The sequence below is a fragment of the Notolabrus celidotus genome, chromosome 7 (assembly GCF_009762535.1).
Source record: "Notolabrus celidotus isolate fNotCel1 chromosome 7, fNotCel1.pri, whole genome shotgun sequence".
In the NCBI taxonomy this organism is placed as follows: domain Eukaryota; kingdom Metazoa; phylum Chordata; class Actinopteri; order Labriformes; family Labridae; genus Notolabrus; species Notolabrus celidotus.
This window is the reverse complement of record NC_048278.1, coordinates 1,515,446-1,529,351: the sequence shown is the minus strand read 5'-3', so window position 1 is coordinate 1,529,351 and position 13,906 is coordinate 1,515,446. Positions and strand designations below refer to the sequence as shown.

Here is a 13,906-nt window from a genome sequence, read left to right as displayed (position 1 = left end):
GAGAACTCTCCCTGCCACAAACACACACAGTTTGTTTCTGTGATGCTTGTGTTTGTTTGTTAGTGGATCTTGTAATTACTGCATACACAAGCTCGACAAAGACATCTTGCATCCAATAAAGCTTGAGAAGACGCTGCCGAAACAAGACATAAATCACCAGCGTGCTGAATCAAACTGCGTGTGTGTGAGTGTGTGTGTGTGTGGAGCACAATAAACAACATTAATTGCAATCTTGAGCCCCATGAATCGCGGCTCTGTGAGTGGCACACATGAAGTCAGCCTCTGCGTGCTGATAAAAGACTTGAAAAAGGCTCTATTGAGTGAAGAGGAGACTGGGAGTTTGGTAGGGGAGCCTACCTGTGGAGAGGAGTCTATAGCTGCATAGACGGCCCAACAGCTGCCAGGGTTGTAAGTCTAGGCACCTAGCAGAGCTGCAGAATGGGAAATGCACAGCGCTCTTTCAATGCACTGCCACTTAGTAACAGAAGGCATGTGCCAAACTTGCAGAATGAGAATGAAAACTCCCCCTTCAGAGTTCACTAAATATCAGCAGCAACTCTCTTTTTATCCCCTCCCCTCCTCTCCCCTCTCTTTTCTCCCTCTCCTTTAGTCTATTATAATTCCTCCATAAAAGAACAATGGCTGACTGAAAGACCCCCAAACCACAGAGATATACCAACAATCGGCAGGGAAAAGGGGGGACTGAGCTGAAGTGTGGAAGCCATCAATTACTGAGGGCCTAAAGTTAACATCCCAGCAGGATATGTGCATTAGAATGCAGATATAGGCAGGCCATGGGCAGCAGATGCCAAGCGGAGCGGTCAAAAGAGCACCACGAGCTCGTGAGAGGACATATGCAATGTGGGAGAAACTCGCCTCTCGCCTCAGAATCTACAGAAGAATAGAAAATTAAATTGAAGGATGATTGTAGACACGGCTTTAAAGAGCTATTGTGTGAAACCAGCGAGAATTATAGCTTTAAAATGTGACAAACAACTGACATCTCTCATAATGGATGCCAGCACACACGGCTCAATAAATCTCACACATCATCAGCAGTGAGATGGTCGCGGTTCTGGGGTTTTGTCTCTGCAACAAGTGGCCCAGTCGGCCTCAGTGGGGTCCAAAACGCACCGCGATTCCTTTGCATGCACTGCTCTAACGGGATTTTCCTCTCGCACCACATCCCTCTTTTCGGGCCGCTCAGCAAGACTCAGCCCCGGAGGCTTCCTTGTGCCGCTAATTTACACTAGCCTGCAGGCTACCTTCACAGTGAGAACAGTGCAATTGTGTTTTCAGGCTCATTAAGCAGCAGCACAAAAAAGAGGAGAGGTCTTCCCCCCCTCTGCTTTCCCGTCCACACTCAGGGGAGAGCAGCGGAGATAAAAGTGGGATAAAGAAATGTAGCAAAGCGCTGAGTTATAGTGGCGAGGCTCTCTCAGGTTGTTTGTGTTTACTTCATCGGTTGGTTCAAGAGTCAGGGACCATGAGGAAGAGGAGGAGGAGGAGGAGGAGGAGGAGGGCTCGCACAGTCGCTGCTCTCAATCTTCTGAGAACCAATCCGGCTGCTCGGTAGCAGCCCCATTCAGGATCAAGCCATGCTTGTTTATTTGAAAGAGACCCTGCTTTTTTAACTTCCCACCCTCTCCATTGTTCCTCTTCTCATGGGGAGGACTTTGAAATTGTAATCTCAGGATATTCAAACACACACATTTGTTCTGACCTCTGGTGCCTGCAATAACATTATTACTATCAGACAGGCATTGAACAATTTGGATCTATGCTGCGTATAAAAGCTTTGACTTAAAGACTGCCAATTAAAGCGTTTTATGAAGAGTTTGATGGATGAATGAGGACAGCAAGGAGCAACTTATCTTGTTTTTTGTTAATGATAAAATAGAGGAGGTCTTAAAAAACATAAAACCACAAGTGTTCTTCAATGCAAGAGTCCTGGAAGAAGTGGAAAAAGCAATAATAAGACGACACATAACATAGTACATTTTAAGAAACATGCATAGAAACAGATATGACCGTCATCCCCTCAGGACTGACCTGTATTTTGTGATTTCTTTACCTCACTTGGTTCAGTTTCTGTCACTTTCAGTGAGATGATTCTTATTTGGATTTTCATCCAGTCATGAATTTATTCGACTACAAATTACATCTGTCATTTTCTGGAATTTGAAGCGTAGAAACTGTAAAAATAATCTGCATTCAGCCTCAAAGTGATAAAACACCTCAGTCTTATTAAACTGAATGAAGATATGAAACAATAAAAGTACATAGTTGGCAAAAACACACATTTCTCTCTCACTCAGTTCAAATTACAAGCTAATACATGTTTATGATGTGCAAAAGAAAGGATTTCATATCATACACTCCAAATCACGACGATTTATACAATAGCTGCTGGTTTTGGCTCCGCTGGGATCTGCAGTAAAAAAGAGAAAATTGATGCTGCTGCTGCTGCCTTCGGTTTTCACTCTCAAATCCACTGCGTCCCAGCTTTGGCTGCTGCGAGCGTATGAGATTGTGGTGACATTCTTTGGTTTGCGAATGAGACCGCTGAGTAGCCACACAAAGTTCCTCGTCCCCAGTCCTCAAACCTAACTCGCCCACTCACATTGTCTCGAGACTTTCCTCAAGAATGTGGATTTCTATGGCCGACAGCAAAGCCAGACAAAAATTGCCAATTGCATTGTCACCTCTTGTGGTTTTACTCCTTCAACAATCTCTGTTGGCAGCTGAGTTCAGGAGGATCCCTCTCCACGAAAACATCTGCTGTTCAGTCTGCTCGAGTGGGAAACTGTGATCAAGATGTTATTTAAAAACGCAGCCACCAGCGATGAGTGAATATTAATTTCAGCTAAAAGTTTGATGTCACAAGAAATCGGCAGTTTGAGTTCTGAGCAGCAGCTTTCACAAACACACCGTCCACTGATTGCTTTTTACAGTCCAAAAAAGAAACCATGATGGAGGCAATTTGCTCCCTCCGCTTCAGCACGGCAGGAATATTTCCCTCATTACCCGGCATTCAAACACAGGGCGCTCTGATGCCACAAGAGGAAGTGGCTTTGGCAGAAAAATGTCAAACTAGCGTTTAAGTGCAGGATTGAAACCCGTCTGATGTGGATCAGATCAACTTGTTAAGTTAAATGAAAGGTCAAGACATTTTTCCACGGCGATGAGCAACCCAAAGAGCAGCTATTTAAACTGCTGTTAAACGCCAGTCATGCAGAGCGGCGATGGCTAAATAAAATGTACAAAGACGAACGGTTATCTCGTGATTTGATGCAGAATGTTCCCCTCGAACAGCTTGTGCACCAAATCTCTGAAATTATTCTGCTGATTTTAGAGAAGTGGGAGTTTTCGTGACACCCTTGCTTGTCCTCGTTTACTCTGCCCTGTCATGTCAGCAAAGTGCCCGACACACTGAGGCCTGTACCTGCTGCTCTTTATGCTGCTGTCAACACGTCTCACAGGGATCTGGTTCCAAGGCGCTCCTCTAAATGATGTGTTTGTTTGTCAGGAGAGCCTCGCTACACACGAACACCAGCTCACCTGGACCTCCACAAACCCTGAGATCATCAAGAGTCCACCATCTTTCTTGACGGTCTTGTTATGAACACATAAAACAGTTTCTCACTTGGCCCTCGCACTTTAAGGCCCGGTTAAGTGGGTTCAACGAAGCATGAGAGTACTGAAAGCGGCCCCCGTGCATACACGTGAAAAAAGTTTTCATTTCTGAGGGGAACAAGCTCTCCTGGCCTTGAAGGACAGATCTGCTTTCAAACTCGCTAACACCTTCTGACACAGTTCACTCGCCTGCATGCTGTTACAGAAATGTCTTCTGGGGTAGAGGAGAGGGGGCCCGGAGCTAAATACACCGAACCAAACACCAGGGGAGGAGAGAGAACTGTACGTCTCGTGTAGATTTATCTATGTGTGTACCTGGATCGGATGAATCCCTGTGTGAGTCCGAATCTCATCCCCTCCTCGCACGACAGTATGGAGATGAGATAGAGGGGAAGGGTACGCGCGGTCGCTGGGGTTCAAACCCAAACCAGCTGGGTGACGAGAGGCCCCCTGTGTGTGAGGAGACAGAGAGGGACGGCTTTGTTGGTTGGAAAATGAGGGAGTGCACTCAACGTTAAGATTTACTCAAGTTATAGTAGACAGTTCATGAACACATGACAGAAGTCCACTAATCCGACGACCTTTGTTGAGTTGTTTTGGACGCCTGAGTTCAGCTGCAGGACGATCACGATGCACAACAACCTCCATGTGACTTCTGAGTGAAACATCTTACCCGTCATTGTTTTATTCGACTGAGCAATTAGGCAATGAAGTAATTTGGAGGCTGGAAAAGTAAACTTGTCAAATTAACCACCGCCGTCGCCTCACCAAGCTGCTGTTTAATCCAGTATTTGGTAGTGCTCGTGATTATAGAGGGCTTGTGTTTGGTTGGACTGGTGACATCCAGGAGGCCACAGCCTGCAGCCGACACGTTTAATGAGAGCTCCGCTTGGGAGCGACGGAAAGGGAGAATTTGGATTACAGTCGTCGTGAAGTTTGAGGGAGCAATGGAGGAAATGAATTATCATGTGATCAAAACAGACTTTAAACAGTGTGGGTGGAAGATGTTGGATATTTTACTCCACTTAAGGAGCTATGTTCTGCAGTTTAAGACTAGTTAAAAATATATAATTAGCCTCTCAATTATTTCTAATTTTAGGAAACAGATTTCTAATCATTCCTTGATACAAGCTCACACAACTGCAATGGTGAAATGTGTCCAGTGTGTTCGTGCAGCTGTAATAATAAAGTACTTAAAAGTTAAGACTACTTTGATTCTTTGAGCTCATTTCACATTTGACTTTTTATTACTCTGACTTTTTGAAAACAGGATTTAACTCCTAACAAATAACCTCGGTGTGGTTTTGATTCCGTCATCTTGTTTTAGTTTTGATTTTTATGAACTTGTCAGACAGAAAGTATCCTGGATCCATCACAGCTGCTCACATCCTGCAGACACTGAACGTTCAGAGGATTCTTTAATATGTTCAGACACATTTGAGTCAGTTTAGTAACTTTCACAGTCTCACTCTGTTCCTTCTTCTGTGCTGACTTTGACGATGATGATTCTGCTCCACTGCTGTGAGCATGTTCATAAACGATGTCGACATGAATTACCTTGGACCTGCTGAGTTTGAGGCTAGACGTGAAACAGTTAACAGTCAGCTCTTCCTGCTCCTGCAGCTCCATGCAGCGGACTATGAAATATTTGGAGGACAATTGGTTAAGTGGAGTTAACCGTTCGCCTTTTCTCCCCGAGGTATCTTCCTGTTTGATCCCGCCGAGCCTGGCGCCTCGAAAACACAACTTGTCTGGCTTATTAAATACTCTGACCTGCAGAAAGAAAACGCCTGTTGCTTCTCAACTGAGGCCATTGTGAGGCGAGAAGAGCTCCTGACAGCCCTTAAATTGCTGTAATGCTGTGTGACCAACAGTCATACCTAATCAATTTCTATCCTGGCTGCACCTTTTCTTATTCATCTCACTCTGCTTTAATTGTTTTACTCGCTTTAGATTTCCTGCATTCTGCACAATGCGCGCTTTAGCAGAACACAAAGTTAAACGTGTTTCTTTCTAGTCCATGAATAAAATACATTTAGCATGTTTTTGTTTCTCTTTGATGAAAGTATTACTTTGATGTTGGCATTGCTTGCTCAGCCTTGGAGTTAGGAGAATAATTCGATGAATGGTTCCGATGCACTGCCCGGTTAATGGATGTAAATGGTCAGAGGAGTCCTCCCCACTGGTTAATTGCGCTAAAATTGGTCTAAGCTACTTTGTGAGGACCATCAATGGCCCCGCGCCGCATGGGGTCTGTATGATTAACTTCTCCTTCCTTTCAAAGGCCTCTTGATGTTCCCTTTGGAGGCAGCAGGCCAATCAAAACCGCACTCCGAGACGTCACGAGGCCAGCTTGGAGCGCTGATTGGTGGGGGCGGGTTGGGGGAACAGCCCCTGTCCTTTTATAGACGACCCCGTACAGCGCGTAAAAGCTACTGGGCACCGCTGATAGCGCTGAGACGCAAATTGGACACTGTAGCTACACCTCCTCTCCTCTGAACGGGCCACACGGAGGTGCATGGCCCCATCGCCCTGCGTCATGATGAATCCTGTACAGGGATCGCCGTCACAAGAAGCCAAGCAGCTTCATCAGAAAGAGGAGACGGACACGGAAGGCGAGGAGTTTCAGCCCAAAGACATGACCACTGAGAAAGGATACAAACAGCCGCGGAGCAGCCTCCCGTTCAGCGTGGAGTCGTTGATTTCCAAAAAGACCACCTGTCGGACTTCCTACTCCCCCTCAGATTTAGCTCTGGCTCTGCCGAAGCCCGCGGCCGGTCATGGCGCACAGTTCTCTCCAAGGACTCTTTACGCGGAGAGGAACGTGTCCGCGGAGAGCTCGCAGGGTGTTTCCAGTAGTTCCAGCGAGGACGGGACGCAGTGCTGTGAGAAGGATCAGAGCACCTGGTTCCAGACGTCCTCCTTCTCTCCTCCGCCTCGTAAGTCCGTCCCTCTGTTCCTCTGAGGGGTTTACAAACTCTAAAACATGCGCACTGCATTTATTCATCCTTTACTGTCATTTTCCAAGGCGACTCATTAGACCAAGTGTTATAAGGATGAAGTTACAGTAACTTTAAATTGTTTTTAAGCTCTTTGTGCGCAAATAGCGCCACAGAGCGTGCGTAAAGTTTTGTAATGTCTGACAAATTGCAGATTAAGTTCTGTGTCAATGAACACGTGAAGGAGATATTTCACTGCTTAATTGAAGATTTTATTATTTGGCATTCTCAGCCCATACGTTTTAGATATTTTATTCTCAGTGTGTTTAATTTGTCTGACAGATGAGACCTAATTTTAAAAATCTAATTGTCACAAAACCTTCGAAATAATGTTTGCATGTCTGAATTTGATCATTTTATGATGCAGGACCTTTTTTTAAACAAATGCATGATGACAATATTCCTTCAAGAGGGAATGTGTTCACATTTTGTATTATGATTGTGTTTACATCTTATATTGGCTCATGTTCTGTCATGATAAATAATTTCCACACAGAAAAAAAGCTAGAGTTGTTTCTAACTCAATTTTTTTCCTCTTATTTTTTTCAGGGAGCACCAGTCCAACTGCGTGTCCTCTAAGGAAACACAAAAACAACAGGAAACCTCGCACGCCCTTCACTACCTCTCAGCTGCTCGCGCTGGAGCGCAAGTTCCGCCAGAAGCAGTACCTCTCCATCGCCGAGAGAGCCGAGTTCTCCAACTCTCTCAACCTGACGGAGACTCAGGTCAAAATCTGGTTTCAGAACAGGAGTGGCCAAAGCCAAGAGACTGCAGGAGGCCGAGCTGGAGAAGTATAAACTCGCCTCCAAGCCCGTCCTTCCTGCCTTCGCGCTGCCGTTCCCCCTCGGAGCGCACATGGGGTCTCCGACAACATGGGGCCCGTCAAACGGCTTCCCGAGGCCCAGCCTGCCGATGCCAGGACTGTTCAGTGGACCCGTCACTTATGGGATGTACTATCTGTCCTAGTGTTGTGTGTGGGGGTTAAGAGAGAATCATGTCATCTGTCATTGCTGCAATACGCGTAGAAACGAGGCTGTCGAGGACTTTCCTCACCAGAAAACATTTATACTTTTATTTGGGAGTTCAGATATTTCCTCTAACCTCCAGAGAGCAATAATAAAAAATCTGGGATGCATTTTCGATACATAATTGTGTGCGTAATTGGCCTTAGCGGGTTCACTTGCTCTCCCTAATTTAAATCAGGGTCCAGCTCTGTGGATTGTGGATTCCCAGGCTTCAGCAATACTCCAAAAGTAAATGTTCAGGTCTTTAAACGACTATCCGCGCCTGCAGCAGTTCTTAAAAAGGGACCAAACATGAAGGTAACGATCTGCTGAGGATATTCAGAAGCAACATTAATTACTTAAACGGTGTCAGTGCCTTAAGAGAATTACTTGAAGTATTTCTGCTCGCTCAGCATTGACTGTCTCTGGTGAAACTTCTCTTCTGCTGCTGTTTGAATGTCTGTCCTCTCAGCAGCTCCTGTCACGGTTTCTATATTTGTAAACATGGAGCGAAATATATTTAGAATAAAAAAGCATGTATTAATCATTTCTTACTCTCACAGCGTGGCCTTTGAGGAAGTGACCTTGTTTTTCAGAGGAGTTTTGCTGTACATGTAAATAAACTGTGTAGTGTTGTTCATAAAGGCCTGCAGTGACGCGCAGCAGGAAAAGTGGTATTTATTAAATATCTTTGTATCTGTACTGTGTACATACATCTCTGTAAATGTTCACTTACTTGTAAAAAAATAATTTTAGTAAATAAAAATTATACACCTCGAAGAACCTTGAAGTCATTATTTCAAAACCTTTTCTTTATCCTATTTACTATAACTCTCAGATTAAATGTTGGATTTTAATCCTGCAGGGGAATTGTAAGAGCAGGATTTTTATATCAAATATGAGTTTTAGAGGAAAATCACAGACTTCGATGATTTTCCCACTGTGTTATAATATCTGGTGTAAGCTCATTTCTTTACTAACGTCGTGTGCCAGAATTAAATCGCCTTATTAGACTCATTTGAATAAAGAAATGAACGATCGAATTTGAAAAAAAGTAGTTTTTCACAATAGCTTGTGCAGAAAATTGGAAGTATTGTAAGAAAATATCTCTATTCTATAAAAGTAATCAGGACATGTGATTTTAAACACTCTTATATCACACATTTATTTCTTGTCCTTTACGCATCTGAACACGTGGACATCTTCCCAGACAAGACGCACAACGTTGTTTGTTTTATGGTTCCTCTAAAATAAACAAATTATTAAATAAACCACATTTAATCATAGGACACGTGTCTTTGTAAAACGAAGTATATTTGTAGTTTATGACAACCTCTCATACTTAATGATGCAATCAGTAAAGTATTTCGAATATAAGAGCTCAAGCGACTTTCTGCAGACACTTTGAGGAGTTTCTTAATTATTATTTTTTTTTTTAATTAAGGGCCCAACTGATGTTGTATGTGGTACATTAAACAATACATCAGTGTAGTACTACAACTTAAATTATCAGAGAGTTAATTCCTGGTCTAGTGTCAATGCATTTTGGTACAACACGAGGCGCTGGCTATGCTTTAAAAAGGGAATACATCAAGTATCAAGAATCAAGAATCAAGAAATCTTTATTGCCAAGTGAGCTTGCACACACAAGGAATTTGACGTGGAGAATGGAACACTGGTACTTAACAACAAGACAGTACGGACAATAAATATAGAAACCTAAAAATTAACCTTAAAAATTCTAACGACAAATAAAAACACTATCTGTACAAAGAAAGGTATAGAAGTACTTTTAAGATATAAATAAATGAATTAGACAGTGCAAATTTTAGTGGATGAATATAATAATAAAATATATTATAGAATAAATTACAATATTGCACGTGGTTGTTGAGATATTGCACTGGAAATTAAGAATTGCACGTGTGTGATGTATCACAGGAGTCTTTAGTGGTACATTGAACCATCATCAAAACTATTTTCACATTTTAATTTCGTTCTTGCCAAAACAAAAACAAACTACTTACCGTTAAATATGTTTTGTATTTATCATGTCACACCAAAACATTCACATGAGCTGTAAATGATAAAGTTATAGACGCTTTGAGCGCTCGATGAATGGACTAAATAAGCTGCTGTGTTTACTCTATCCGTCCAGCAGGAGGCTCCTTGCGCACTTCCTGCTTGTACCATTAAGGGGCGCTGGTGCTCACGCTGCCGCTCTTTATCCTCACGAAGAAGAGTCACTTCCGTTGCTGCGCTCTGTCCGTTCTGTCACAGACGTCACTTGAATCATCGAGGTGAGTAAGCTAACTCTGAGCTTTAGCAAGAACAATTACTAAAGAAGGGTTTCAGTAACGATAAGTGCAGCTTACCCACGTGTCTTTGTGCATTATATTGGAAGTAAACTCAATATTATATTATTTCTCGTTTACACTCTGGCGTAACTGAGAGATTTATCTGACCTTGGCTAGCAAGCTAACAGAGCTAGCTGCTGTTAGCTGCAGGAGTTTGAATTGTACAAAATGTCAAGGGCTCAGGGTCATTGATTCTCTCCTTTCAGACATGCTTTTATTATCTTATCATGTCTGTTTGATACTAAAACACAGACTTTATCATGCAGTAGTTTTTTGGAAGTGTTAATCTGAACTTGCTGCATTGCGTATCAGTCTTCATTAGTGAATCAGGAGGGTGTAACGCTGCTCAAAGCAGAATATGATTGAGTTACTGTTAAGATTATCAAATGAAATCTACCTCATATCAATTTATAGGTTTTTACATATCTTCCTTATCAATTATAGATATTGCCCTGGTCAATTATGGACGTTTTCCTCATGTCAAACATAACCAATTTGTCTGAAGCAACTGAATGTCTTTCCATGTCCTCCACAGTAATGTAATGAACATAGTGTCAACACAAAGACAACTTGTGTAATGTCTGTCCACATATATTTGATATTTATGCAGGTACACTGCTCAATTTAACTACTGATTAACACTCAGCCTGTTGTGAAGGTTAGAATAATCAAAGTTTGATAACAGTTTGAGACAGGTGCATACTCAGTCTTACCACAGTTTATAGTGATTAACTTTTGTGTTGAATTGTACTGCAAGAAAACTATGGAGGAGGATCAGGGTGACTGAAAGGAAGAATTTTTGGAGGCAGGCAAGAAAACTAATATAAATGTGTTTTCTTTTTTATTTCTGAGATTAACAATGATGACCTTCATCAGAGTTCTAGAATTCTGACATCTATCTCTCCAAAGTCAGATTTATAGCCATCTCTCTTTAATCTCAGACTTCTGAGAAAAGAAGCAAGAATCTAGATCACAATTCTAGCATTCTGACTTTAATCTCTCTTAAATCAGAATTCTAGAATAGTCTACAAAGTCATATATCTAGAGTTCTGATTTAAGAAAGATTAAAGTATTCCAAACTACACAATCACTTCCAAGGTGTCCATGGCATTGAAGTGAACAATTTAGTCATGACTTTGGGCAAAGATTGAAGAGCAGCAACCTCAAACCTCAAGTCTGAAGGTAACATTCACTGCGAGGCTGTTAGACTTGAGGAAGATATACCCAACAACTTCAGAACACGTGTATCTTTACATGTTTTCTCTTCCAGCCACAGTTAGCCTGACTCTGACTGGTTCTGATATTTATCCTCATGTAACATAACATGTCTTCTGTTTTCAGATTGTCAGGATGGCAGGTCGTCGTGTAGCCCTCAAGGCCATTGACTGGGTGGCTTTCGCCGAGCGCGTTCCACCCAACCAGAGGGGCATGTTCAACTCTCTGAAGACCCAGTGATGGCATCGCTGCAAAGTCAGTTTAACAACAACTAATTAAACAGAGGCCACTGTATTCTTGAATAACACAGAGGGAGAACACAACATACAGCACATTTATTTTAGAGTCACTGCTGCTTGGTAGTGTGTGGTTTGTTGCTGGTCGGCCTTACGGCTGGGGAAAGTCTCCTTTTTCAAGTCTTGGCAGTTGGCCTGTATTTTTCATGAACAAGGGATATCCCAAAGTAGCTAATTTCCAAGTTGTGTACAAATAATTAAAATTCTGACTGGTCTTAAAGCTGCTGTGAGGAACTTTTGATTTATATCAATTTTGGCGCCCCACTGTGGACAAAGTGATACCTCTTATCTCTTGTTCTGCACATGCAAAAGTAGTGTTTTCAACAAAAACCTCACCCTGATGTCTTTTAACAGCCAGATGTATTACTCAATGTGATTATTTGCCATGAAAACAGCTTAAAAAGGTTGTTTCTAAAGCCAAATGTCAATCATGTGGTCTGACACCTACTCCCTCAGAGTGGTTTAAGGCTTTAAAAATGACAACAGAGAAGGTATCAGTGTGGTTATTTAAGGTTTTGTTTGCTTTTGAAGGTCATAAAGAGGCATCAGAGTTGGTTTCAGTCTGATTCTCAGCTGGTGAAAAACTCCTCATAGTGCCTTTAAGGTGAAAAAACAGTCAAAACTGAGTACAATTTAACACGGCTAAACACAGGACCACGGATTCTGAAGTAAACAGTGCCAGATTAGTTTGCTGAATGTGGTTAACATTAGCAGAGCTACCACCACCACCAACCTCTGGTCGTCCCTGCAGGTTCACATCCACATGCCTGTGCAGGTTATGAGTGGTTTTATGCCAATTTAAACAGACATAGCCTACATACAACTTTATCTCCATTATCTAGATCAAAAATACTGCCACGCTGCAAGATGCCATCTGTCATCTGTGCTTGTTTACGCTCAAGTAGTTGAGCTTATACAGTTTAGCATTATGGCAGGAGCTACAACCCTTGCAGGTGGCTACAGCTTATACACACCCTTCAGGTTTTCAGGCCTACACTGATAAAATGTTAACACTTCTTGTCTGACTGCCGAGGATGAGGATGACTCAGCATGTCATCCCTAGACAAAACATGTCACTTTTACTTCTTTGGGGTAAAAAGATTTCATTAAAGTGTAAAATGTATCAAAGGTAACAAAAAAGCAGAATACAGTAGTTAGTTATCAGATAATTATTTGGGGCTTCTGAAAAACTGTTATCAGTCCTTTTTAAATGATGTTTTTTTACATATACATCTGAAACACGTGTTTTACTTACTTTGTCTTCTGAATCATTAGTAAAACTGTGTCTTCTCTCTTTATACCAGGCTGAACTCCTGCCAGAGGCTCCTGCTGTCATCGACTGGAGTTACTATAAGGGCGCTGTCGCCAAGCCGGATGGTTGATGACTTCGAGAAGAAGGTGAGCCCAGTCAGCCGTATAATTAAACTGCTCTCAGGTTCTCTATGAATTCTCACACTAGAAACTTTCCATTTCATTTTAGCTGGGATGCTTTTATTGCTCTGCTGATCACCAGGTTATGTCAAAGCTTGTCTAAGGAGCTGAATCAATGGCAAATTCACATGGACATAAGGACAATGGAGTCATATGTAGAAGCTATTGTAAAAATCTTATCAGCCAGTATAAGTGAAAGATGCATTCTATCTAAATAAAACCTTTAAGGGTAACTACCTGAAAATGGCTAAACAAGCAAACCATATCTTAAACTTCATCATGGCCGCCCAATTCGGCTGTTTCATTATTTAATGATTCAATTTTTTGAGCATGTGCCTGTTTTGTGTTAAAAACTGTCCCCCTTTATACAGTTCAAGCCCTGCAGATCCCCGAGCCTGTCGACACACAGACAAGTGCTATCAATGGACAGGAGGCTGAGTCTGTAAGTGATCACTTCACACAAATACACTTTTCGTTGAAACTATACTGAACTGTTCTAGAATTAATTTTGAAAGCTTCATAATTTGCATTGTTTATGTTGCATTATCAGATGTAATCGGCTCCATTTTCTTTTTGCAGAGCAAAAGTGCATCGCTTATATTGAACAATCCAAGGCCCGCATCGCCGGCTATGAGCAACAGGTGAGAGAATCCTTGGCATTAGTTTCTAAAGCTTTCTTCTGCTAATCTGTGGATAACCATGTCTTTAATTTTTATTTTGTCCTCAGTTGGAAAAGTTAGAACATGACCCCGTTCGAACCAGATGACCATCGAGGACCTCAACGGACACCTTCCCCGAGACCAAGTTGGACAAGGTCAAGAACCCCTACTGGCCCCACAAGCCCATTGCCGAACTGTAATCCTCTTACTGAACACTCACCTCACAATAAGATTATGTATTTTAAAAGGAAGTTTAATATTGTTGTCATTATTTGTTTAAGAATAATGTCTCTGCTGACTTTTCATGGG

The 13,906-nt window shown here is 42.2% G+C and overlaps 2 protein-coding genes across 2 annotated transcripts; both read left to right on the top strand.

The window, feature by feature from the left end:
• The first annotated feature begins 5,452 nt into the window (after positions 1-5,452).
• Positions 5,453-7,913, top strand: LOC117816104 (homeobox protein MSH-C-like). The gene is given in 3 exon segments (XM_034688220.1): positions 5,453-6,575; positions 7,185-7,384; positions 7,386-7,913. Coding segments are annotated over 3 exon segments (837 nt in total). The 5' UTR covers positions 5,453-6,154; the 3' UTR covers positions 7,602-7,913.
• Positions 7,914-9,807: 1,894 nt separating this feature from the next.
• Positions 9,808-13,844, top strand: atp5pd (ATP synthase peripheral stalk subunit d). The gene is given in 10 exon segments (XM_034686848.1): positions 9,808-9,939; positions 11,338-11,444; positions 11,446-11,470; positions 12,812-12,879; positions 12,881-12,921; positions 13,310-13,380; positions 13,520-13,594; positions 13,679-13,696; positions 13,698-13,721; positions 13,723-13,844. Coding segments are annotated over 9 exon segments (495 nt in total). The 5' UTR covers positions 9,808-9,939; positions 11,338-11,346; the 3' UTR covers positions 13,798-13,844.
• Positions 13,845-13,906: the final 62 nt, after the last annotated feature.